Here is a 26246-nt window from a genome sequence, read left to right as displayed (position 1 = left end):
ATAATGGGATGGTTTAGTTGAATGATAAAGAAGTCAGCTTTGTTTTAATATGTAGAATCAGAAAACCACAGACATTGACAGCTAATAGGAAGCTGGTGCTAACAATAACACACATGATAACACTCTCATTGACCAAAAAGGTCAAAAGATCCCTCCATTCCCATACTCGAGCGACGATCATTTATGAGGTGCTGGTTCGAAATTCTCGGGGTTGGACCACTTATGGGGTCCCAGCTGGTTAAGGGTTAATAATAACAATTCCAGTCCCCATGTGAAGGAAGTGACTCGGTTTGTAATGATTTATAAGAGAATCTTCAACGTTACAAAAATCTCTCTTAATCATCAATTGCTATTCTCTGAAATTTATGTGAAATAAAAAAATTAAAACTATTAATTCTTTTTATTGATTTGAATAAAAACAACTTTAAATGATAAATATTATAGGATAATGATAGTGTTATTCTCAATTAAATTATTTATATAAATGTAATACATTTAATTAATATTTTAAAATTTTCCAAATATTAAAAAATAAATTAAAAAAACATTAAAATCATAAAACGTCATTTATTTAAAAGAAGAATAGATAATTAATGAATTTAAAAAATAATTTATTTTCTGTTTTTACTTTATCATTCCTTTCCAAACATTAGATTTCAATTCAAATTCAAATGAACAAAAAATAAATTAATAGAAAAAATTTATTTTAGAAAATAAAGTAAAATTGAAATAAAAAATTCAAGATGGAATAAATAGATTTGATTCAATTTAATTTCATAATTTTAATTTAAAATTAAAAAGTTTTGAAATTTAAAATTACATAATGCGTTTGATTTTATTTGAATTCAGATTTTAATTTCAGTTTTAATTATTTTTTTATTTTTTAAGGAACAAAAGTTGAATTCGATTAATTTAAGTTAAACTGATTTAATGACAAAATTAATTCAACATTCATGCGATTTTTTTTCCCAACATTCATGCGATTCAGTGCGCCACATCACCACATATATATATGCACATGCACAAAGCCGCTACTTCGCGGAACGAAAAGACCTCTGTCGTTATCGTTGATCGGTGACAGCTTCTATGCTAAGGGACAACAGACAAACCAATCATTTGCAATATTGACACTCACAAAGCTCATCGCTCCCATCATCACTCACCGGCTCTGCCAGTGATCCGCCAAATCGTAGCCAATGGGATTTTTTGCCTTTCATTTATAGTCAAATTAATATATATATATATATATATATATAGCCCATATTATTAATTTTTAAAAAATATTAAATATATATATGTATTTTAAAAAATTAATTAGTAAATATTTTAAAATATTAAAAATATATTTTTTAATTTTTTTATAATATAAATTAAATAATAAAATTTTTAATTAAAAAAAATCTTCAATTCAACATTGGATAAATGATGCAGTAAATAAATTAAATTATTCATAAAATATTAATATTTTATTTTGATCATTATTTACTAAGTTGGTCAAGTTTAGGTTTATAGATATCGGACTTTGGATTTAAGTTTTAAGTGAGTTAAACTGGAATTGGAAAGATTTTAGCTGGATCGGTTGTTTTACACGTGTACACCACATTTTCATTTTCACTTTCTCGTATTCCATTTTCTCGGTTTCATTTTGTGCTTGTTTCTTCCCTTCTTCCTCTTGCTCTCTTTCGCGTCTTGACTCTGCAAGTTTTTATTTTTCTATGCAGAGGAAGACCAGACACAGGGAAGAAAGAAGCAAAAACACAACGCGTAAACCCTAAATAGTCTCTATTTCTTCTCTCTCAATGGAGCATCACCAAGCTTTCTCTGCTACTGCTTTCTCCAGTAAGCTCGCTAATGGTGGAGGCTTAGCTGGAAAGCACGTGTACGACGGTGCTTTTGGCGGTTTGGTGAAGCCTGGGTCACGAATAGAGGATTACAGAGATATATTTGGTGGTTCTGGTGCTTGTTCGATTCCGATTCTGGATTTTCCGGAGCTGGACAGAAAGACTTCGGTGGACGCACGGAACCCGACGACGCCAGAATACTCAAAGATTTTCTGTGGTTTTGCAGAGATGGAGTTTGCTGTGTCTTACGAGGAATTGTTTTCAAAATCAAAGAAAGTGAAGAATTCGTCTCAGGAGGCTCGGTATGGAAGTTCCTTGAATATGTTGTACGTTTATTGTCTATTTATAACCGCATTTAATCCCTTGCCCCTTTTTCGATTGGCTAGTTGAGGGAAACTGCATTTAAAATGTTAAGAGAGGAAGAGAAATAAAATAAAAAGGAAGCTTGTCGTTCATTTACCAGCCAAACTACGATCTTTTACAACGACAGGGAGGAGTTCGAGTTATGGATTTAAGTACTCGGGTGTGTTTGGTTAGTTAACCAACAACCAGATTTTCTTTCCATTTTCAGTGAACTAAAAATTGGAAAAATGAGCTTTGCCCTGTTCTGGGGACAGAGCAATTTTGATAATCAAGTGCAGCTTCTTCTAAACTGGCCATGTTTATCACTACTTCAATTTGATATGAGCTTGAGAAAGATAAAAAACTTTGATTTCTTTTTATGTAGCCTTGGTTAGTTTGACAATCAAATACAGCAAATAAGAAACTTTCAAGTGAAAAAAATGTTGTTGGCAGCTATGGGCTTAGCCGGCAGTAACTGCACCAAAGTTGCCAATCCCCCTACCCCCATAACTCTGATCCTTTATTATTATTATTTGTGATGTTTAATCAACATAGTTTCCTTCTTCTCTTCCCTCTCGTTCTATGTTTTTATGCTATAGTTTTCTTGATGTCTTATATAATCTGTCAATAGGCATGAGATGGTTTATTATGCTATATTCAACTTTGTAGAAGTAGAAAACTGACCACAAGAATGGTTCTGTAGCGTTGCAGCTAGAGCAAGGTTCTGCCCTGCAGGGCCAAAATTTTATAATGTTTCAGAACAGCAACAAGTCCCATCGCCAGAAGTAGCTTTCCAGCAGCTTGATGGGGGGAAACAGTTCAACATGTCATATGATAAAAGCAATCTTGAAAGCAAAACTGTGACAAATGGAAAGACAAATGATGCTCATTTCCACACTGTTCCTGGTTACAATTGTTCGATTGATGAAATCACTTTGTCGCAGATGACTGAAGCTGACAAGCCAGTACACACAGTATTAAATGATGCTCATCTGAATTTTATTGTCGCTGAGGGGATAAAGCAAAGCAAACCACTCCGGAAAGTTTTGTCAGGGCCACAACCTAGAGACTCTGCTAAAAATAATTCTAGAGATCATGCCAACTTCCAGACAAAATCCATCAGGCATAGATCCTTTTCAAATGATGTATCATTTGATGCATTTGAAATTGGCCTTGGCACACATCCATCAACAGTGGCAACACCTCTAGGCTCATTACCTAATAGGTATGGCATGAGGTCAATGAATTCAAAGTTTGGGGATTTTAGTAATGATGTTTCTGAAGGTGCTGCTGGTAGTTATTCACCACCTTTATTTGATGAGGAAATAGATGCTAATTCAGCTGCAGCTGCTTCTGTAGCTGCTGTGAAGAAGGCAATAGAGGCTGCTCAAATGAAGATCAAAATAGCCAAAGAATTGATGGAAAGAAAGCAAGGTTTTCAAAATCATGTGAGACCAAGATTTAGAGATGGATTGAAAGGTGAGAAAAGGGAGGTTAAAGCTGCAGAAAAAGCAAATAGATCCATAGAGGAGGAGGCCAGGGAAATGCTTCAGAAAGTTTATACTCCAAAGCAAGTTTTCACCAGCTTAGTAGAGCACAGTTCAACAAAAGTAAGCCAAGTTACCTCTGAATTCAGAAATGTGAAGAAATCATCTCCTACAAGAAATGCAGTTGGGAAAACAAACAGCACAGGATCCAAATTGGCTCAAGTGGATAATAGTGTGGAAGCAGAAAGCAGGAAAGCAACTGAACCTGCTGATACCAGTGACCACAGGGCAATAACATCAGAGGTTGATCAGGCAAACAATGCCAAAAAAATGATTCCAACTGCTAATGAAAACAAATGCAGGGAGAAGATGACAGGAGAGGAAAACATTGAGAAGTCAGTGGAGTATGATGATGAGAAACCAAAATCATTTGAGGAGGCCCCTAAGCAGGAGAAGGTAGAGAGGGAACTGAATTCAGAGGAAGCAGCATTTGAATGGGATGTATACGGAAACAATAGCAAGCCAGCTGAAGTGCTTTATCATCATATAGAAAATGAAGAGAAAATCAGAGTTTCTTATAAGCAAAAAGAAGCAGGTCAAGTACCTAACCACTGTGAACAGGAAGAATGTGAGACCATAGCGAAAAGGCTGCATGAACGAGAAGAAAATACAGAACTTGAAATGAAGGAACTAAAAGAAGCTCAAAATTGGGTGAACATTGAGAAGAAACAAAGAGATGCGCACAATTGTGAGAAAATGGAGGAAAGATCAAGTGAAATTCCAGCGGTACATGAGTATGAGAGGAGGCTAGATGAAACTCATAGCCATGAAGAAAATGGGAAGGGAGAGAAAGAATATTTAGAGGGGATAGCAAGTGAAAAGGAACAACAAGAGGGTTCATATTTGGAAAATGAGAAGAAACTAAGTGATGCCAAGCCAGAGGATGCTGGGAAGTTCGTTCAGGTTCATGAACAGGAAGCAATTAAGGTGAAATTTAATGTCTTTTGGGATAAGGAAGAAAGTCAGGAGGTGCTTAGAGAAGATTGTGGGACAAAAGGCAATGAGAACCTGGAAGAGGCCAAACAAAAAGAGGAGATGCTCAAAGAAGATTATCACATAAATGAAACAGAGAGCGAAAGGACTTGCAGAGTGTTAGAAACTGAGAGGATACAAACACAGATTCATCCGGTGGCAGAAGATGAGAGATTCCAGGAGAACAATCTTGAAGCAACTAATGATGTGGATGAACTAGAGAAAAATGAGAATGCAGGAAATGCTGATGAAGCCCATGGGGATAAAAGAAGATTTAAGCATGTGGAAGTAACTGCTGACGTACCTGCTTTTGAAGAGAATGGGAAGATGAGAGAGGTAAGTGAAGATTCCTTTCCTAAGGAGAGTGGAAAAGAGTCAGAAGCAGTTGAAGAGGCAAATGACCTTGTGGAAGATGAGAAATTTGGAACTGATGTCCCTGAACAAGGTCTTGCTAGACTTGATGGGATTGATAAGCAAGCAGCAGATCTATATTTAGGTGAAACTGATGTGAACCTGGATTGCAAGCTAAATGATTTTCATGTGGAGTACAAGAGTATTTGTGAACAGGAAAAGCATAATGAAGAAGTGACTTTTCAATTGGATAAAAATGATAAGGATGACAGTGAGTCTGAAGTTTGTCCCAGTGATGAAGAGAATGAGAGTAATTTTCTACCTTCTCATGAGGGAGGATGGTCAGGTAATGGGATAGAGTCCAAAACACTGTGCGACTCAGTAAAGCATGTTGAAGAAGAGGACTGTGAATTGGGAGAAAATAACCAGGATGTGAAGAACTCTGAAGTTCCTACTAATCATGATGAAGAGATTTATTTTGAATCTTCTTCTGAGAAAGAAGAGATGAATAATAGGTTTGACATGCAAGCCGGTCAGCAGCCCCACATATTTGAGGAAGGAAAAACGAAGATGGGAATATCACAGGAGGAGAGAATAAACCAAAATATTGATAAAAAAGATAAGTATGATGAGTCTCCAACAGAAGAAAAGAGGGAAGCTGAAGATTATTTGAAAAAGGAAGTGCTGTTGGAAAAGGATCATGGCAGAAAGGAAGAAGAAAAAATGAGAGAAATGGAAAAGGAAAAGGAAAAGGAAAGGAAAGCTGTGGAAAGAGCGATTCGAGAAGCTCGTGAAAGGGCTTTTGCTGAAGCCCGAGAAAGGGCAGAAAGGATTGCTGCAGCAAGAGCAAGTGCAGCAGCTCATCAAAAGGCAATGGCAGATGCCCAGGAAAGGTTAGAGAAGGCTTGTACTGAAGCTATTGCTAAGTCAGCAGCAGAGAAGGCATCTATGGAAGCCAAACTAAAGGCGGAGCGGGCTGCAGTTGAGAGAGCAACCGCAGAGGCTAGGGAACGTGCCCTGGAAAAGGCATTGTCTGAGAAAGCTAAGGCCAGAAATCATGCTGAGAAGTTCTCTGGACCTTCAAGAGATGCTGGAATAAAATCCGACGTGGGTCATTTTCTTCTCACTCTTTCTTCTTGTCTGTGTTTCAATGTTGTCGAGAATTACGACTTAAAAAGGAATTTCTTGCAGGATCAACAATATAAAGGTGCGGGTCCTTCCAACAGTTTCAAATATTCAAGCACATCATGTCATGATGGTATGTAATACGGGCTTTTTGCAAAATTAGGGTCAGGACCTTTTTTATTTGCGATTTTGGGGCTGGGGATAAATTATTTGCCATTTTGGGGTTCGGCTGCCACCTGGCAGCCGAAAAGGAGGCCTGGCGCCTCTCAAAGAGGCGCCAGGCCCTGGCGCTTCTTTAAGAAGCGCCAGCAGCAAGCTGGCGCCTCTTAAAGAGGCGCCAGCTACAAGCTAGCGCCTCTTTAAGAGGCGCCAGCCACAAGCTAGCGCCTCTTTAAGAGGCGCCAGCCAGCTCCAGCTTCAAGCTGGCGCCTCTTAAAGAGGCGCCAGCTACCCCACCCTCCATATTTATAAAATTAAATATATTATATTAATATTTCGTCACCCAACAGTAGACAAAATTGGAAATGCGGTCAATTCAATGTTTCATGCACTTCGTTTGTTCAAATATTAATATAATATATTTAATTTTATAAATATGGAGGGTGGGGTAGCTGGCGCCTCTTTAAGAGGCGCCAGCTTGAAGCTGGAGCTGGCTGGCGCCTCTTAAAGAGGCGCTAGCTTGTGGCTGGCGCCTCTTAAAGAGGCGCTAGCTTGTAGCTGGCGCCTCTTTAAGAGGCGCCAGCTTGCTGCTGGCGCTTCTTAAAGAAGCGCCAGGGCCTGGCGCCAGGCCTCCTTTTCGGCTGCCAGGTGGCAGCCGAACCCCAAAATGGCAAATAATTTATCCCCAACCCCAAAATCGCAAATAAAAAAGGTCCTGACCCTAATTTTGCAAAAAGCCCATGTAATACTATAAAGTAGTTTGGATCTCGTGTGTGTTTGTGCATAAATGGAGAGAGAGTCCCTTATCTTCTTTTCAGGGATATTAGAATTTGCTTAAGCTTATATGGCTGCTTCTGAACAATAATATTTTGCTCCATACCTACTCTAACAGAGAAATTTAGTGGTGCTAATGGTGAATCAGCTGAAAGGTGTAAAGCTACATTAGCAAGGAATCAAAGGACAGCAGAACGAGCGGTATGCTGGGTTTCCTGCTTCCGATTGAAAACTAGAGACCTAATTTTTCTATGTTTAACTGGTATTCTTTTTGAGGTCACTTTCAGGCAAAAGCTCTTGCGGAGAAGAACATGCGTGATCTTTTTGCTCAGAAAGAACAAGCTGAGAGAAATGTAATGATCTATTCAATTAATAATGCAGTACAATTATGACAAGATGTGGATGTCTTTTACTCTCATGGTTTGAATTTTAATGGCAGAGATTAGCAGAAACTTTGGATGCTGATGTTAAACGGTGGTCAAGTGGAAAGGAGAAGAATTTGCGTGCCCTGCTCTCGACATTACAATATGTACGTATAAATTTCACTTTTTTCATAAATTTATCTCCATCGACTCTGCTTCTAATGCCCCACATATTCTGGATAGTATACCATTTATAAAAAATGTGGACTCTAAATAGACCAAGAGTTTTATGCAATTGGTGGAATTGTGCACCTTATAATGAACAATATCTTTTTTGCTGGAGTATGTCTCAGTTTGAAATTTCCTTTGAATGAGTGATAATCTTGTTTGGAGTTCTTATACCATGAGAACCGCCTCGTATGTTTAGAACTCTTGTTTCGTACTTTGCATGGTTGGAAGTAAACCTTCTATCGTGGTGAATAAAAAAAGTAAATCAATATTTTGTTGCTGCCACAGAAATCTATTGGTTTTTCTTTTTTTACTAATCAACTGTTGGCCTGTCATTCTCATTGGTCTTATTATTCTGTCATTCGCACTGGTTTTAGATTCTTTCTAGTTTCCTAATGCCCTTTTTTCCGTCACTACTTGCAGATTTTGGGCCCTGATAGCGGTTGGCAACCAATTTCTCTCACAGATCTTATATCAACTGCTGCTGTGAAGAAAGCATACCGCAAAGCCACTCTTTATGTTCATCCTGACAAGTTGCAGCAAAGAGGTGCAAGCATACAACAGAAATACACATGTGAGAAGGTTTTCGATCTTCTGAAGGTGTGTTTTTCTCCCTTTCCTTACACAGCAATTAACAACTTCAACTGAAATTTTTATATTGAAATTCGGGAGTGTTAAAACTCACGACGAGAGTTGAAAAGAAAAGCTGCAGGGATGCTGCCCCGTTTTTGAAATGAAACACTGCATTAGATTGACAGGGGAACCAATCATCATAACCCTAAACTGATGAGTCTTGTACATCTCTTTTCTTCCAAATCCGGGTAATCTCGCTAACCCTTCTGTTGCCTCCAGGATGCTTGGAACAAATTCAGTGCTGAAGAACGGTAGACTATCCAGTCATCTAGGCTGTCCTCTAACTAGCATTTATCATTGGCAAACAAATAGCAGCAACATATACTTCCATGATTGAAGCCTGTAACATACAAATAGGAAAATAGGAATTCGTATTCTCATTTATGCAGCTTCTGCAAGCGCTGTGATCGAGTTAAGGGAGGAGCATTTTAATCATGTATTATTGTGCTGTTGAAATTTAATAATCGTTGAATACACAAGGAAATGAAATACATTACTATGAACAGTCGATGCAACCGCAAGCCAGATGATTTCCATAAGTTCAGTCCAAGAAGCATACTAGTAACACTCGAGTTCAAACCGTAGTGATACAGTTAACTTACAGCTAACAACAAAAACTGAATGGGCTGAGCCGAATCCACAAAATTAAATAGCTATTCTAATAAAAAGATAAAATTGCAAAAGAACAAATACCAGAATGGCCACGACTTACACCAGCCACAAAAACTGGTGCTTGCCCATCATCAGGCATGGGAGTTACTGCATCACAGACCAAGCACATGAAGCATTATAGCATTCTGGGCATGCATGCGGTTCTCAGCTTGTGGGAAGACAATAGAGTTTGGAGCTTCAATGACACCATCAGTCACCTCTACACCCCTCTCAGCCGGCAAACAATGCATAAAATAAGCATTTGGACCAGCTAATTTCATAAGATCTTCATCCACCTGCATTTTAAGGCCTATAAAATGTCAAAATATGGGCCACATATTCATAGGAATCTAAACAAATCGTTGATTGGGAGCGCAATGACAGTCCCAACCATCTTAGTTGTCTTTGACACAAACTGGTTAATGATCCAAATATTATAATCAACAGAAAGCATAAACTACTAAAATAAGAGAATATGCTATTTCATTAACCTATATGCGTTACAATAAATGCTTTTGAAAGGATCCATATGTGAACCTGAAACCCTTCAAAAAGTTTACGCCGCTGTGCTGCCTCTTCTTTTTGGCCCATGCTCGCCCAAACATCTGAGTATACAACATCAGCTCCTCTAACAGCTTCCTTTGGATCATTTGTAATCTCGATCTTGCTGATTCCAGCCTGTCGCGCCATCTCAACTGTTTTTGCATCTGGTTCAAAACCTTTAGGGCAGGCACAAACAAAGTGGAAAGGAATAACAGACGCCATCAACAACCAAGAGTGCACAATGTTATTCCCATCCCCAACATATACAACCTGAATTACAGAACAGCATACAGAATCAATTTGGAACTTGTAGAACTGAGAATTAGATACAAGACATGCAAAGATGAGATGGGCCTAAGACTAAAGTAGCATAGTGAACTCACCTTGGTCCCCTCCAACTGACCAATGTGCTCAATTATTGTGAGGGCATCAGCCATTATTTGGCAAGGATGGTTAAAGTCAGTCAAGCCATTAATAACAGGTACAGTTGAATACTTTGCCAGATCAAGAATATCCTGCAAATTTTACTGGTAAGTAACTGCATATGTATGCACCCATGTGCAAAAGAATTGCTATTAAGTAAACTTATTTTTTTTTAAATGAAAAAAGAAGGAAGTTTAATAAGGCATTAAGACGCTCCAACTGAAACATAGTAGTGTTACAAGATATAACATCCTTGTCAACATTCAAGCAATTTACTAATCAAATCACTTGATTCTGACCAATTATGCATAAATCAATAAAATTTAACACAAGCATATTCATGCACAAATGCACAGTTGCACACATGCTTAGAACATACACAGAAAAGGAATTAACCACGATCCAATCATCAGAAGAAATTAACATACACACAAGAAACTCACCAGCATACCTGATGAGCAAAAACACGTGCCATGATTACATCATTATAACGAGACAAAACACGAGCAACATCACGAGTTTCCTCCCGTTTGCCCATCTGAATATCATCAGGTCCTAAATATATAGCATGGCCTCCAAGCAAGAAGAACCCAGTCTCAAATGAAACCCTTGTCCTCATAGAAGGCTTTGCAAAGATCATTGCCATTGTCTTTCCTTTAAATGGGAGGAATGTCCTGTCTCCAGATTTCAACAATGCCTTGACTTCTGCTGCCCGGTCCAAGATCTTCAAAATAGTGGCTTTGTCAAAATCACTAATGTGTAGAAAATCCTTCAGCTCTGTTTTTGCTGCAAAATAAGGAAACCAAAAAAAAATAGAACAGCCTGTTTAAAAAACTGAAAGTGGTAGTAGCACAAACAGGGCTCCGAACAAGCACTGAAGCACACAAAGCGGTTGCAGTACTTATTAGAGGTTACAAAGAGATTTCTAGGTTTATTAAAGCAACAACGTGTACAAAACAATTAATACACCAGCAAAGAAATAAAACGAGCAAAAAACCACTTGCCCAAACACAACGTTCAATACTGTCACCGTCATTTTTTGGAAATGCGATTACAACCGTCAATCGGAAACAGCCCTCGAGAAAAAAAAAAAAAACAACAAAATGAGGAAGCTCCTTAGATGCCTACATTGCTCAACAAGGTAAACATTTCATCTATTGAGCATTTCCAAACATAAACCTAGTTTAAAAAATAAACCACAAATATTCGATCGAAACACCACCACACCTGCATTATCCCTCTAAAAAACCCTAAAACCCTAATTCCAAACCACTCGATCCAAACACCGAAGCATTTCCACAGACAATCACAACAAAACTATATTATTCGATTAAAGTAGATCTAATGGAAATTTCAGAGATTTTAAAATACGGAGACAGACCTGTTCCATTGACGGTAGAGGTAGCAGAGGAGGTCTGGCACAATATTCTTCCACGAATCGCCCGAGACGACACCGACGCACTGGAGAATCGAGCAGAATGGGAGAGAAGATTACTGGAAAAAGCAGATGAAGACGAGGAGAAAGAGACTTTGTGTGATGGAAGGACAGAGTGACAAGAAATCGCCGCCATTGTTGTTGTTCTCTTTCGTTTGCAAGTACAGAGCAACAGTCGCAGTTCAGTGACGCAGCAACCAGACTAGTTGGGGCGTGTAGTTTACGATTGAGATTTTTATAGGGTTGGGATTACGTAAATGCTCTCAAACGAGGTTTTCAAGTACGCGACAAGTCGTTCGATCCTTTCTTCTAAGTGGAAGGGAGAGGGCCTTGTGTATTATAGGTTTTAATTAATTGAGCTCCCGTAAAATTTCTTTTATCTAATTTTTTTTAATTTTAAAAATTTAATCATGAAAGGTATTAATTTAATATATCTATTTATAATTTATAAATACGGTTATAAAAAATACTCATAGTTAAATTTAATAATAATTTTTTATTTTAAATAATTACAAAATAGATTTTATTATAATTTAAAAACACTAAATTTGATTGATTAAGTTAGTTTTCTGTTTAAATTTGAATTATTGAGATTATAATTTGATAAAAAAAATTCTCAGTACTTTATTTCTACTTAATTAAATTTCTAATATCTTTTTATAAAAATTAAAATAAGACAATAAGTTCAATCATAAATGCATATACTTCGATTTTGATAAAGGCAAACTCATAGCTAAAAGCATATCAAATGGAATCTCTTCTTTGATTATCAACTTGGCTGCGGCATAAGCCCTTTTTCTCTGCAAGATTTAAAAGCTTCCACGTACAGATCTCCCACATCATATTTGCTAGACTCATATTTGAACATGAATCCCAAGTCCAATAGCTTCTTTGACGAGTAAGGGGCTTTCCAGGATTCATCAATACCCTCAAACCTGCATCGTTAATTAGTAGTGATTTTTTTTTTTTTTTGAATTTATCCAGCAAAATAGAGACCTCATTTAAAACATTTTATTTTGTAAGAAAAAAATTAAAATAAAAAATTTTACAAAATCATTCATAATTATAATTTTTTTAATTTTAAATACAAAAATCATTAAAAAAATCAATTGAATTAAATTTTATAAAATTTTCATACTTACTCTGTAGGAATATCATACTCAGGAAACTTTTGGCTCAACGATTTTGCTAAATCTGCAAGTGTAGAAGTATGGTTGGAGCATATATATCTCCCATTTGCTTGTGGATGTTCAAAAAGGAATATGTGAGCACTGCATACATCTTCCACATGTACTGCTGGTACTGTAGCCATCATACTGTAGATTCCTTCATTTCCTGGGATATTGCAAATTATAGTTAAAAAAACTAGCATTAGATTGATCCTCATCCTCTGCTCTCATTACAAATTCTCATTTTTTATTCAATTCATGTTACAACAATAAATTTTTCATCCAATCACAATTCAATCTAGAGAATAATATATCCAAAATTCTCAGACATAAAATTAAGAACCAGTAATATGATTATACGTACTTGTGATCAAGGACATTCCTACGTCTATACTGAAAGGCCTTGAAGGGGTAAGAAATGGACCCACCACCACAGATGGATGAACAGCAACGAGATGTAAGCGATTTTCTTTTGCAAATTCCCATGCTGCTTTCTCAGCTTTTGTTTTTGCTACAAGATATGCCTATAAAACCATCTCAAAGTTATTGAGTCAATGACATTCTTCTACTCGTTCGAGTTGTTTTTCTGATATACATGTGAAATTTATCATAATCGACTATTAAAATCAAACTATTCAGAAGAAGGAAAATGCTGACCCATCCAGGCATCTTCTCAGCATAGCAAAAATCAACATCAGTCCAAAAGCTCTCATCATACTCTGGTGGCGGTGTCGGCGGTTGGACGCCAATGGTTCCTAGAGTTGAGGTGTAGATGAATCTTCTGATGGACTTTGCCTTCGAGCAGGATCTCATAATGTTCAACACCCCATTCACTGTAGGCTTTATAATTGCAGCCTGCCACAATTGAATTTACTTTTATATGGGTACCAATCAAATTAAATTTTTGTTCAAAACCGCTGATCACATTGGTTCAGTTCCAGTCCAAAATCGAACCGCACATTCAACTCTGATTATAACCAAGGAAGCAGAATCTCCATAACTGGAACATGGAAGTACCTCTGGATCTCGATCTGGAAAGAAATCCGTCGGAGTAGCAACGTGGAATACTCCACTGCACCCTTGAATTGCATGGTCAAAGCTTCCTTCCTCGGCCAGTTCCCCTCTCCACAGGCTCAAGTGAGTGCTGGCTTTCGGCAACTCCAACAAATGCTTCACCTTGTTCGCATCTTCTGCAACCAAACACCCACCATCATATCAAGTTGATTTGAAATTAGTTAATGATTTACGAAGAAGAGGTAAGAATTTCAAACCAGGATTGCGAACAGTTGCTCTGACAAAGTAGCCTCGTTGAAGGAGCCTCATGACAAGCCAAGACCCAATGAACCCCGAGGCTCCAGTCACGCACACGGTCTCGCCTCCTTCCATATTTGCTTCGCGTTAATCGAGGCTGAAAGATGTAGGTTTGGTAAGGAAGGATACAGGAAGGTGTAGTTGAATATTGATTTTTGCAACTTTATATTCCTAATTTGTCATGGGCAATTTTATATCCGGTCAGCATAAATTCATAATATAAATATAAGTAGATTTCTTTCTGAATTGATGTGAATTCGATTTAAGTTTTTACGATTTAGATTTATACGAAATTTATAAACTCGATCTAGATTTTACTGTATTAAATATCACATTTGTCCATGATCCACCCATTAGTTTTTTTTATTGGCTCTCCCTTTCTTTTAACTTTTTTTTTTTTTCAATTTAACAGTTTATTAAGCAGTAAATCAAACCACAAATATTACAAATTTAACAAAGGCAAGTCCATATTAAAGCTAATCAAATGCCTTGAGATGGAATCCCTTCTTTGCTGCATAACACACTATGGTTGTGGCATAAACCCCTTCTCTTTGCAAAAATCAAAAGCTTCCGCATATAAATCTCCCGAATCATATTTGCTAGACTCATATTTGAATGTGAATCCCAAGTCCATTAGCTTCTTTGATGAGCATGGGATAGTTTTCAGAGATTCATCAATACCCTCAAATCTACATCATTCATTAATAATAATTTTAGAATTTTATCACAAAATTATACTATAAAATTAATTTAAATTCATATTCACGATTATAATAAATTCAATGATGCATGTACTTACTTGGAAGGAACATTGTACTGAGGATACTTTTGGTTCAGAGATTTTGCTAAATCCACAATAGTAAAAGTATGAGAGGAGCATATGTATCTCCCTTTTGCTTGTGGATGTTCAAAGAGGAATATGTGAGCACTGCATACATCATCCACGTGCACTGCTCTCACTCTAGCCAACATGCTGTAGAGTGCTTCATTTCCTATGGTATTGCAAAATTAAGAAATGAATTAATCTTAACATAATTAAACACACAGAAATGGGTAGTGATTATACGTACTTGTGATCAAGGCCATTCCTAAGTCTATACTGAAAGGCTTTGAAGGGGTAAGAAATGGACCCACCACCACAGATGGATGAATGGTGATGAGATCTAGGTCATTTTCCTTGGCAAATTCCCAGGCTGCTTTCTCAGCTTTTGTTTTTGCAACAAAATATGCCTACAAAACAACACCACCAATACCAAGAGTGATTATATATGTGAAATCTATCATGATTAACGGCTAAGTTAAATCGATTTAAGGAAAAATGCGGACCCATCCAGGCATCTTCTCGGCATAGCAGAAATCAATGTCAGTCCAAAAGCTTTCATCATACTCTGGCGGTGGTGGTGGCGGTCCGACGGTAACTGCTCCTGTGGTTGAGGTGTAGATGAATCTTCTAATGGTCTTTGCCTTCAAGCAGGATCTCATGATGTTCAAGACCCCATTTACTGTAGGCTTTATAGTTTCAGCCTGTTACAATCAAATTTATTCCAAATAGATTGTTTATATTGAAATTATTTAACTTGAAGTTGAATAAAATTACCCTGAAAAAGTTTTGAACTAAGTTGATTTCATTTTGATCTGATCCAGTTCTTCTTTGAGTCAAAATCATAAAAAGTTTTTTTTAAAAAAAAGTTGAATTTCATCAAATCAAATGAACTGGATGAACCCAACTAGAAATCATATTGGAATTTGACTGAAAAAGCAAAATCTCCACAATTAAATTATGAGAGCACCTCTAAATCTCGATCAGGAGAGAAATCCATAGGAGTAGCAACATGGAATACTCCGCTACACCCTTGAATTGCATCGTCAAAGCTTCCTTCCTCAGCCAATTCCCCTCTCCACAAGCTCAGGTGGGTGCTGGCTTTTGGCAACTCCCACAAATGCTTCAACTTGTTCACATTCTCTGCAACCAAACACCCACTATCATATCAAGCTAATTTGAAATCAGTTAAAAATTATTACGAAGAGGCAAGAATTTCAAACCAGGATCGCGCACAGTTGCCTTGACAAAGTACCCTCGTTCAAGGAGCCTCATGACGAGCCAAGACCCAATGAATCCTGAGGCTCCGGTCACGCACACGGTCTCGCCTCCTTCCATATTTTCTGGGTACTGAAATTTCTCTGAAAGATGCTGCTCTGCAAATTAGGAATTGATTTCTGCAACTTTATATTGAAAATTTGTCATTTGCCAGTTGATTCCCTGCATCAAATACTCCAGAAGGATGGGTTCTTCACGATAAATATCAAATTTTATCATAATTGGAGTGATGTGACATTGAAATTGAGATGGGCAAGATGAATCATTTGTTTATTTTGTTTGTTAGTTCAGTCGTCCTTTAGCTAATCCAAATATTCCAATCACTTGATCAACTCGACATGGTAGGATAACATGGAGATTACCGCCTGGTTTGTAGAATTTTGCAAATTTTAATTGAGTTTTTAACATTTATATGAATTTATTTTTTTTAAAGAATATTAATTTTAATATAGTTAAGCTCAATCACTATTAAAATTTGTAGAATTTTAAATGGGCTAGTTATTGTGAGGTGCTACATATTGTCATTATTCATTAATTTACTTTTATATTTTAATAATTACATTAATTAATTTTAATTTTTTATTTAGTCTACTGAGTGATACGTTCAAATTTCAAGCCTTTAGACTAAATTATCCTTTTAAAATCCCATTTTTTTAAAAAAAACAATAGGGCAATAGTCAAAATCTGACAGGAAGTAGCATCAAAATCAGGTTAAATTTGGGCTATATTCAAAGCCCAAGAGGAAATAATATAAAAAAAAAAAAAAATTAAAACTGCATTTCAACATGGACCACATTCAAGCCTAATAGGAAATTGCATATATATATATATTTTTTGAGTTATAGAGGAAGAGAAGTACAAATCAGTTAAAGCCCAAATAACGTCTTTCACAAGTACCCAAATCATCCCAAGCCCCACCCACAAGAACCCTAACCCTAACAATCTCTTCATTATTCCATTTATATCTTCAATATCTGCATGTCATTCACTCAAACTCGTTTACTACCCTAATCGAACCGAATCAAATTGAATTTTAATAAATTTAAATTTAAATAAAAAATAAATTTAAAATTTTAAGTTTAAGATCCAACTCAAACTTTATTTATAAATTTAAACGTGATTCATAAAATAAAATGAATATTCAACTCGAATTCGATTCAAATTCAATTCGTAATAAATTTATTTATTACATTAATGAGTCAATTCAAATTTTAATAAAAAATTTTAAATTAAATCTCATTTAACTTCGAATTTGAGTTGGATTATATTATAAACAAACTCAATATAATTTAAATTTATTTAAATTATAAACAAATTTAAATTAAAAAAAATTTTAAATTATAAAGTTATTAAGAGATTTTTAAATTAAATTTTTTTATTTAATTGAAATCTTTCAAATTTAAAATTAATGAAAAGGAATGTAGAATAATTGTCCTATTATATATAAGATACCATCCTCCGTATTCCTTTAATTTTTAATGTGGAATTAGTGTTGGCAAACGCTCACGAGTTTGCTTGCAAACTTATTTACCAATCAGCTCACGAAGTTATTCATAAATTTGAAAGCGAATCGAGCTTACGAATTTAAATAAATCGAATATTGCTAAGTTCACTCTTAGCTCGTTTATTAAATAAATTTAAAAAGTGAATTCAAATTCGTCTCGTTTAGAAAACGAATTGAACGCGATCGAATTTTTATTGGGTCGAGTCTCGAATAACTCATAAATAATTTGATTCGTTTACACTCCTAAACTCATCACTCATTTTCACATCATTATTTTATAACTTTTGAATTCTGAATTTAGAAAAATTAATAAATAAAAAATAATAGTACTAAACTGCATGAATTTAATTACTTTATTTTCCTACTTGACTACCATTTCGCAATCAAAGAACACAATCCAAAATGGAACATAGAGGGGAAGTGAACAATCTGATCGTATTTTCTGAGACACAACACTCAATTAATGCTCTTTTCAATTCATATGGGGTCTTCAGATTACAAGTTCATATCAAATCAGAAATTATTAATGCACATCTATTAACGTGGGGCTGGGTTTTCATTTTATTTTGGATCTGCTTAGAATTTATAATCTGATTTAAATTAAATTTTCAACATGATTTTACCTTGGCTCCAAGCGCAATCAAGCTTGCTCGTGATGTGCCATGCATCAACTTGATGGTGAAGGAGTGAAGCTTGAAGATTGCTTATAGGACTCTGTATTTTTTCTCACTCATCCACATCGCTCACAAGTTATGCTCAGAGCAAATCTCAACAATTTCATCAGGACACGTCAAGTAAAATAACCCACGTATCTTATCTATAATTGATATACAATTTCATTGAGGTACGTTAACCTACATAACTCCACAAACATCCTACGGTTATGGAATTCTGAGACGTTTTTCTTGATTGCGTATTGAATTTCTCCTCACTAGACACTGCCTGTAATTGAAGTTGTTTGGATCAAGTCATTAGAAATCTAATTGAGAAAATCCAGCATTGCATTATAGGTAGGAAGCCACATTGCCAGGGGCTTGCTGCTTGGTTGGGATTACCAACCGGACACCGCATGTTACATGTCTGAGAAAAACAACTGAACATCAAGGGAAAGATTCACTTTATTTATAATTTTGAACAGAGAAACTGATTAATCAACATAGAGCGCAACACTAATGTTTTATAAGTGGTTTATATATAGAATTTGAAATCTAACATCAAAAGTCTTAGTTTGGTGACTTATGTTTGAATTATAATGTGATAAAATGTTGCTGTCTTGATAATAGGTTAGAAGGCGAATCTCTCGGACGACCATGTGGATTGTCTTAAATTCAGATGGAGATATGGAGAGCGATTACTGCTTTAACCTGAATCCCTGAACCCAACATCGGCTGTGCCCATTCCCTAACCCTATCCACATCCTCGTCCACGTCTTCTCCGTATGGATGTTGATCACACGCATATTTGGATAAATTTATTTTTTATTATTATTTATAAAAATAATTAGTTACACCACAAATTTAAGATAATAATATTTATCAATTTTGTCAAGCTGCCCTTTATTTATATCAAGATTCTCTTGATTTTTAAAATTCAATTATTTTATATTTAATGTAATTTATTTATTGTAAGTAAAAAATAATATTTAATATATCAAAAAATAAACTGATTTTAAAATCTCCCAACTTATTTTGGCTCATCCACCGTCCACGGGCATTGCTGCGGGAACGTCCCGTGACGTCCGCTACATTTGCGATAAAGTTACTTTCAGCAGTCTGCTTTGGTCAAGTGAGCGAAACAAATCCTAACCGTCAAACGACTCTCATAATCTCCGTAACATGCAAGATTAAATGTATAATGAAATAAATTTCATGCTTTCAAAAAAAAATAATAATAATAATTTCATTTTTTCTTTTTTTTAAAAAAGGGCAAATTTCATTTTCCTTAAAACTTAAGTAAAAAATTATATCTTAATCTTATATCTTTATCAACTTAAAAAAAACAAAATTTTTATAAATATTTTAATTAAATTTACTTTGCAGCCTATAAAAAAAATTACGCTTTTATTCTCAATAAATTAATAATTACATAAATAAATTAAACATTTTTATATAAATAATCAGCATGAATTAATGTTAAAAAAATTATTAATATTGATAATATCAAACTAATGCAAACAAATTTTTAGTAACAAGTTTTAGAAAAAAAAACTAATTAGTCAATGGAAATTTAAATATTTAAATAAATATACATAATTATTAATTACAAATTGGTTCAAACAATTAACTTATTCATAAAAAAAAATTATACATGACAGAATATGTAAAATTGAGCATCAAATACTTATATAATTAAAAAATTAAAAGATTGTTAATATTGTTCACATCATAATTTTTCATGGATAAATCTGCAAAATGAGATAGAACACTGGATTGGATTGTTTTGATATTCTCTATGATACTTAAGTCAATATATGTGATTAATAAATTATAAAATTTACTAATGGAAAAAATAATGTTTCTGATTATAGAGGTTGTCCGCTCCTTTCTTATATAATGTATTAGATAGAGTTTAGATATGATATGAAATCCTATATAAGACATAATATGAAATTCTAAATAAGATAAAATATGAAATTATATCATATTAATATTATGATATGAATAACATTCTATTGTGATTAGAACTCTATCATTTTATTAAGAGTATAGGCTATTTGAATAATTAACGTGATTTGGATTATTAAGATTCATATTTAATATATTTTAATATTGATTTATATCAGTATTCTTCGAATCTTTAGATTCAATACTAGATTATTCCCTCTAACAAACTTGTCGTCTTACGGGGATATGGTGACAAATCACTTTAGTGGTTGTATTAACTTTTCCCTCGATGAACTTATCGCCTTTGTGTTTTGACCTTGGAAGTCTTAGTTTCTTTACTACTTGTTTTGTGGTAATGATATTTTATGGGTGCATTTTAATTCAGATGAGATGACTAAATTTAACAATATGTAACTAGAATATAAGTATTTCAATAGATAAACTTGTATAATTAAATAAATATTACCTGGCTTATGTTCTCATATGCTTTGATGGCTTGATATTGATGAGATCTAATACTATGTTGCCATCATGAGAAACCGCATGGGCATTAGTTGTTGATGAGGGCATGCAGATCGCTTAAGGAGGGCAATTGATAGCCTGAAAGGGTACTCTTATGTCGCCTAGGGGCGCTCCTATGTCGCCTAGGTGGGCAATTGATTGTCTGAAAGGGCGACGCAAAAGGGCACTCTTACGTCGCCTAAGTGGACAATTGATCGCCTAAAAGAGCGCTCTTACGTCGCCTAAGTGGACAATTGATTGTCTCAAAGAATTTTCTTACGTCTTCTAAGGGCGCAATTAGTTGCCTGAAAAGGCGCTCTTACGTCACATAAGTGGGCAATTAGTTACATAAAATGACGCTCTTACATTGCTTAGGAGCGCTCTTACATTGCTTAGGAGCGCTCTTACATTGGTTAAATGTGCTCTTACGTCGCCTAAGTGGACATTTGGTTATCTGAAAAGGCACTCTTACGTCGTCTAAGTGGGCAATTAGTTGTTTAAAAGAACGCTCTTTTATCGTCTAAGGGCGCTTTTATGTCGCCTAAGGGCACTCTTACATCCCCTAAAGATGCAATAGATCGCTTGAATTTGAGAAAGAGCTTTTTGATATGTGGAGTGTACTATTATTATAGAGTTGTGCCTCCTTTACAGGTGACATAACCTAAAAATCTCATTTGTAAAATTAATTATTGTACAATATATAAAAGTATAAAAATTGAATTTGTATAAGATGACCCATAATGATATGTGGTCCTAAAATTAATACAAAATCTAAATAAAAAAGTAAATATAAAAGTGAAAAATAATTATTACTTACCATTGGTAAGTTTGTTAAGTATATAATATTAATTGGTTGATATGTGTAAATATCACTATTTTGCAACAAGATAATTTATAACTTTTTTTTTATTTTTTTTGTAATGAAAGAATTTTTTTAAATTATTAACATGATGGTAAATCTTGTAAACTTCATGCTTAATGAGAGCTTGAGAAATACTTAAAAGTAACAATGCATATTATTTAGCGACAATGAAGTTTTGTTATTGATTTAGCAATGCCATTATAAAATCCGTTGCTATAGTAGTGATAAATATAAATTCGATCATAGAAGGTTTGCGATGAAAATATCAAACACATAATTAATTACGTCGCAAATCTATCATAGAAGCTTTTTATCATAATTTTTTTAAATAATAATAATAAAAAATAGAAGAGATGCATAATTTTTTATATCGATGCATAATTTTTTGTATCGATTTTTACAAATGGCATCAATAACATTGTTTATATTATAATTCTTCGACTATAAGCCTGCAAAATAAAATATATATGAGCAGGTTTATATTCAAAAAACTACAATATCAACACTATCAATTATAATTAATGTGCAGTTTTTAAAAAAATTATTATTATTATTATTTTATTATTTATCTAGAGAGAAAAAAGAGTTATCCCAAATTGGATTCAAATACTTTTTTATTTATATGTAAAGAATATTTTAGAGTGTTTTAGTTGTTGTTGCCCTAATAAAGTAGGAGGTGTAATTAGGCATTTCCAAAATTAATTACTTTAAAACTATATATGAATAACTATAAGTTTTAAATTCCAATAAAAATAAAAAAAAATACAAATTTACTTGACAAAAAGCTCATCATCTCAAAATAAAAATAAATTTATAATTAAAAATAAAAAAGAAAATGTATATTTTTTTATGAATAAATAGTAATATAAACCTCCAAATTGTCTTATTGTATGGCTATATTCACCGAGACTCCTGCATTTTTGGTATCATGGTTTCTAATTCTGACAATAACAACAAATACCTTCTGCTTTGCAATTTCATTAAAGATATCCGCTAAAACTATTTAATTCAAATCGATAAAATTAATTGAATTAAATTAATTTAAAATTTTGATTTAGTTATTTATTCATTTTGATTCGATTTAATTTTTAATTTCAAAAATTTTAATTATTTCGATTCGATTTAATTTTAATCAAAATAAAATCATAAAAACTAAACTGAACCGATTAATGATAATAGTATATTATATTTTAATCATTAAAGATATCCGCTAAAACTATTTAATTCAAATCGATAAAATTAACTGAATTGAATTAATTTGAAAATTCGATTTAACTTTTTATTCATTTTGATTCGGTTTAATTTTTAATTTTAAAAATTTTAATTATTTCGATTCGATTCAATTTTAATTAAAATAAAATATAAAAACTAAACTGAACCGATAATAGTATATTATATTTAATAATATATAAATTATATAATATCAAGGTTAAAATATTTTAATTAAATTTTAAATAATAAAAATAAAATGTAAAAAATAAAAAATAAAAAAATTATTAAAATTTTAAACCGATCAAATTGAACTAAATTAAATCGAATCAGATCAATTCAATTCGGTTTGATTTCTGATCAAAATTTATTCAGTTCGATTTTTATAATTACCAAAATTTTAATTTTCAATTTATTCGATTCAATTTAACTTAATTTTAAATTAAACCAATCAAATATTTCCCCTAATAAAAATTAAACCGACCGAATGTTTATCCCTAACAACAAATAACCAAATTTAACCTTATCAATCACCGTTACATTTACTCAAGTTTTGCTGTTTTCTTACCATTTTAGACAATTTTTTTAAATATATAATAATGGATATTTAAGGAAAGGTAAATGCTGTTTTCTTACCATTTTAGACAATTTTTTTAAATATATAATAATGGATATTTAAGGAAATTACCTTTTTATTTTTTCCCAGAAAATTTAAACTACTATTAAATCTCAAAATTTTTTAAAAAATTTACTAGTTCACTTAATTAAATTATCTCTATATTTTATGTAATTTAACTTTTTAATCACTTTATTAAAAATAACCTTTAGATATTTTAAATACTTATAATGTTTAGTAAATATGAATTATTTATTTTTTATAATTTTAAATATTTATATTATTTAAATTAAATTAATTTTAATTATAAATTAAACCGATATTTTAATTAAGTAAATTTAAAATAGAAATAAATTAATAATTTTTTTAAAAAATTAAGGGATATTTCTCCTATAAAAACCAATAACACGATACTTATGTAAATTGAATTTAGATGAATTTATAATATAAATGTATGGAGTTTTATTGAGTTCCACTTTCATTTTAGGCTGTTGTTCCCCGTAAACTAGTCTAGCTAAAACTTTCCCCAACAGTGTAAACCTTGTCTTTAAAGAAGTAGAGATGCTTCCCCACCTACATAGGCATGCCTAGAATCTTTACAATTTATACGGGCGCGTTCTTTGCCAGCATCAAGAAGAGAAACACAGAAATGAAGCAGTGGGGCTTGATTTTCTTGGCGTTTCTTCTGGTTCAAAAACAGGGGATTGTTCTCCCAGTTGAAGCAGACGATGGGTTCATAACAACAAGAGGAGTTCAGCTTATGTTGAATGGAAGCCCATTCTATACAAATGGATTCAATGCCTATTGGCTCATGTATTTTGCCACTGACCCTTCTAAGAGAAACAAAGTGTCCTCTGTTTTTCAAGAAGCCAAAAAGCATGGCCTCACGCTGGCGAGAACCTGGGCTTTCAACGACGGACAGGACAGAGCTCTGCAGACTTCTCCTGGCAACTACAATGAACAGACCTTTCAGGTTAGCCTTCTGATATAATCCTCTGATTATTGAATATTTGTCATATATTTTTTTTATTAAATTCTGCTTTTGTGAATTGTTTTTTGAAGGGATTGGATTTTGTAATATCGGAAGCTAAGAGACATGGGATTAAGGTGGTGTTGAGTTTGGTGAACAATTATGAGGAGTATGGAGGAAAAAGACAGTACGTGAACTGGGCAAGGAGTGCGAGGCAATCTTTATCATCTGATGATGATTTCTTTACGAACTCCGTCGTCAAAGGATACTACAAAAATTATATCAAGGTCTCTTTTTAATCTTTTTTCTTTTCTCTAATATTATTATTTTTATTATATTAATATTATAAAATCATCAACTTAAATTTAAAACTTTCACCTTCATGACAGGCTATTCTCACAAGGCGTAATACGTTCACCGGAGTTGCTTACAAAGATGAACCCACAATAATGGCTTGGGAGCTTATGAACGAGCCCAGGTGCAACTCAGATCCCTCAGGCCGAACCATGCAGGTTCTATTCTTCACCTCTTATTAATCCTTTCATGTTATAAAATCTTATATTTGACTAACCTTGATGCTTGAAGCAGGCTTGGATTACAGAGATGGCTTCATACTTGAAATCCATAGACAGCAAACATTTATTAGAAGTAGGCTTAGAAGGGTTTTATGGTCAATTATCGTCTGAAAAGCAGCGATTCAATCCTAAATTTCAAGTAGGCACAGATTTCATTGCTAACAATCAGATTTCTGGCATCGACTTCGCCACTGTTCATTCTTATCCTGATCAATGGTACTATACTGTCGTTTTAGAAAAAAAATTTTATTTCACCTATCTGTGATTTTAAAATTTTTAAAATAATATTAATTTTATTTTTTATATATATCTTATCAAGTTTTAAATTATTTAATACCAATATGTATAAAAAGCATGATTATTTAAAGGGTATTTTAGACAAATCAGTGTAAATTCTTCTAACCATTTGCATGAATTTAGCAGAAAAAATAAGTTTTTTTATATCGAAATTTATGTAAAATCGGTTCAAATGTGTACAATGAATAAATAAATTCTGATTAATATCACTGAGAAATTGGATTATTTTCTTTGTGAACAGGCTGCCTAATTCAGATACTAAGAGCCAAGAATCTTTTCTAAGCAGTTGGCTCAAGAATCATACCGAGGATGCAAACAATATTCTTAAGAAGCCAGTTCTCTTTGCTGAGTTTGGAAAATCATTAAGAACCTCCGATTATATTCAACGAGATAAGATGTTCAATACAATCTACTCAGCGATTTACTCATCAGCCAGAGGCGGAGGCGCAGCTGCCGGTGGCATGTTCTGGCAACTTTTCACACAAGGAATGGATTCATTTCGAGATGGATATGAGGTAATTTTCAATGAGAACCCCACAACAGCCAGTATTATAGCTGATCAGTCTCAAAAGCTTAACAAGATTGGAAAGATGTATGCGAGACTTAGAAACATAGAGAAGATTGAATAAAGCACGTGAGATCAGAAGCTCGCAGCTTTGGACTTCAAACAATAGCAGTAAACTAGAAAACTGAGCGAAGAACCTCGTACAAGAAATGTTATATCATGAATATATTACCACCTTTAATAGGATGCTGTATTGTAAGATTATTACCAGTTTCTGCTTAATGGAACTGAGATAAAAATTTAATTTTTTTTTTTAAATTATGGACAATGGATTCTCACTCTTTATGAATAAGAGAGCATATACATTAAATATAGCTAATAATTTACTAAAAAATCTATATACTTAGCTAATATATGAGAAGTGAAATAATTCAATCATTTTAATTTAAAGAAAAATATTCATTTTAAAAAATAAAAATTAAATTGTAAATGATTTATTTCGAACAAAGCGTGTTGATATTAATAATAAAGATCGACTTATGGATCATATATTTGAATTATGGGTCAAATTTGTCACTTAAGTTCTTCATGAATCATAATTAAATTCAATATGATGATCTGAGATCCAATAGAATAGGGT

At 33.7% G+C, this 26246-nt stretch overlaps 4 protein-coding genes, 2 non-coding genes and 1 pseudogene across 8 annotated transcripts; 3 read left to right on the top strand and 4 right to left on the bottom strand.

Moving 5' to 3' along the window:
• Positions 1–1619: 1619 nt before the first annotated feature.
• Positions 1620–8849, top strand: LOC110614968 (auxilin-like protein 1). Of its 2 annotated transcripts, none has more exons than XM_043956730.1 (8): positions 1620–2143; positions 2887–6160; positions 6245–6260; positions 7230–7312; positions 7399–7464; positions 7551–7640; positions 8125–8301; positions 8554–8849. In XM_043956730.1, the coding sequence occupies exons 1-8, from the start codon at positions 1800–1802 to the stop codon at positions 8587–8589; spliced, it is 4086 nt and encodes a 1361-aa protein (XP_043812665.1). In that variant the 5' UTR covers positions 1620–1799; the 3' UTR covers positions 8590–8849. The 2 variants fall into 2 exon arrangements, with proteins under 2 accessions (XP_043812665.1, XP_043812664.1); XM_043956729.1 differs by having other exon boundaries at positions 6245–6311.
• Positions 6435–6559, top strand: LOC122723763. Its single transcript, XR_006350903.1, has one exon. It is a non-coding gene; the product is annotated as a small nucleolar RNA SNORA76 (small nucleolar RNA).
• Positions 6856–6949, bottom strand: LOC122723764. Its single transcript, XR_006350904.1, has one exon. It is a non-coding gene; the product is annotated as a small nucleolar RNA SNORA76 (small nucleolar RNA).
• LOC110614967 (ornithine carbamoyltransferase, chloroplastic) lies at positions 8845–11679 on the bottom strand. 2 transcript variants are annotated; one of them, XM_021756660.2, is made up of 5 exons: positions 11333–11679; positions 10403–10737; positions 9912–10043; positions 9477–9798; positions 8845–9281 (listed from the first exon to the last, which is right to left on the bottom strand). In XM_021756660.2, the coding sequence occupies exons 1-5, from the start codon at positions 11520–11522 to the stop codon at positions 9274–9276; spliced, it is 987 nt and encodes a 328-aa protein (XP_021612352.1). In that variant the 5' UTR covers positions 11523–11679; the 3' UTR covers positions 8845–9273. The 2 variants fall into 2 exon arrangements, with proteins under 2 accessions (XP_021612352.1, XP_021612351.1); XM_021756659.2 differs by having other exon boundaries at positions 9523–9798; positions 11333–11675.
• A 337-nt stretch (positions 11680–12016) lies between these two features.
• Positions 12017–14489, bottom strand: LOC110615792 (bifunctional dihydroflavonol 4-reductase/flavanone 4-reductase). The gene is made up of 7 exons (XM_021757900.2): positions 14355–14489; positions 13827–13963; positions 13573–13745; positions 13213–13410; positions 12920–13079; positions 12529–12721; positions 12017–12321 (listed from the first exon to the last, which is right to left on the bottom strand). Exons 2-7 carry the CDS (start codon positions 13939–13941, stop codon positions 12156–12158), a joined length of 1005 nt encoding a protein of 334 aa, XP_021613592.1. The 5' UTR covers positions 13942–13963; positions 14355–14489; the 3' UTR covers positions 12017–12155.
• On the bottom strand, positions 14160–16227 carry LOC110615791 (bifunctional dihydroflavonol 4-reductase/flavanone 4-reductase). The gene is made up of 6 exons (XM_021757899.2): positions 15910–16227; positions 15657–15829; positions 15193–15390; positions 14937–15096; positions 14666–14858; positions 14160–14555 (listed from the first exon to the last, which is right to left on the bottom strand). Exons 1-6 carry the CDS (start codon positions 16022–16024, stop codon positions 14390–14392), a joined length of 1005 nt encoding a protein of 334 aa, XP_021613591.1. The 5' UTR covers positions 16025–16227; the 3' UTR covers positions 14160–14389.
• A 7495-nt stretch (positions 16228–23722) lies between these two features.
• On the top strand, positions 23723–25953 carry LOC110615077 (annotated as a pseudogene).
• Positions 25954–26246: the final 293 nt, after the last annotated feature.

The sequence above is a fragment of the Manihot esculenta genome, chromosome 5 (genome assembly GCF_001659605.2).
Source record: "Manihot esculenta cultivar AM560-2 chromosome 5, M.esculenta_v8, whole genome shotgun sequence".
Classification (NCBI taxonomy): domain Eukaryota; kingdom Viridiplantae; phylum Streptophyta; class Magnoliopsida; order Malpighiales; family Euphorbiaceae; genus Manihot; species Manihot esculenta.
This window is presented reverse-complemented; position numbering and strand designations above follow the sequence as displayed.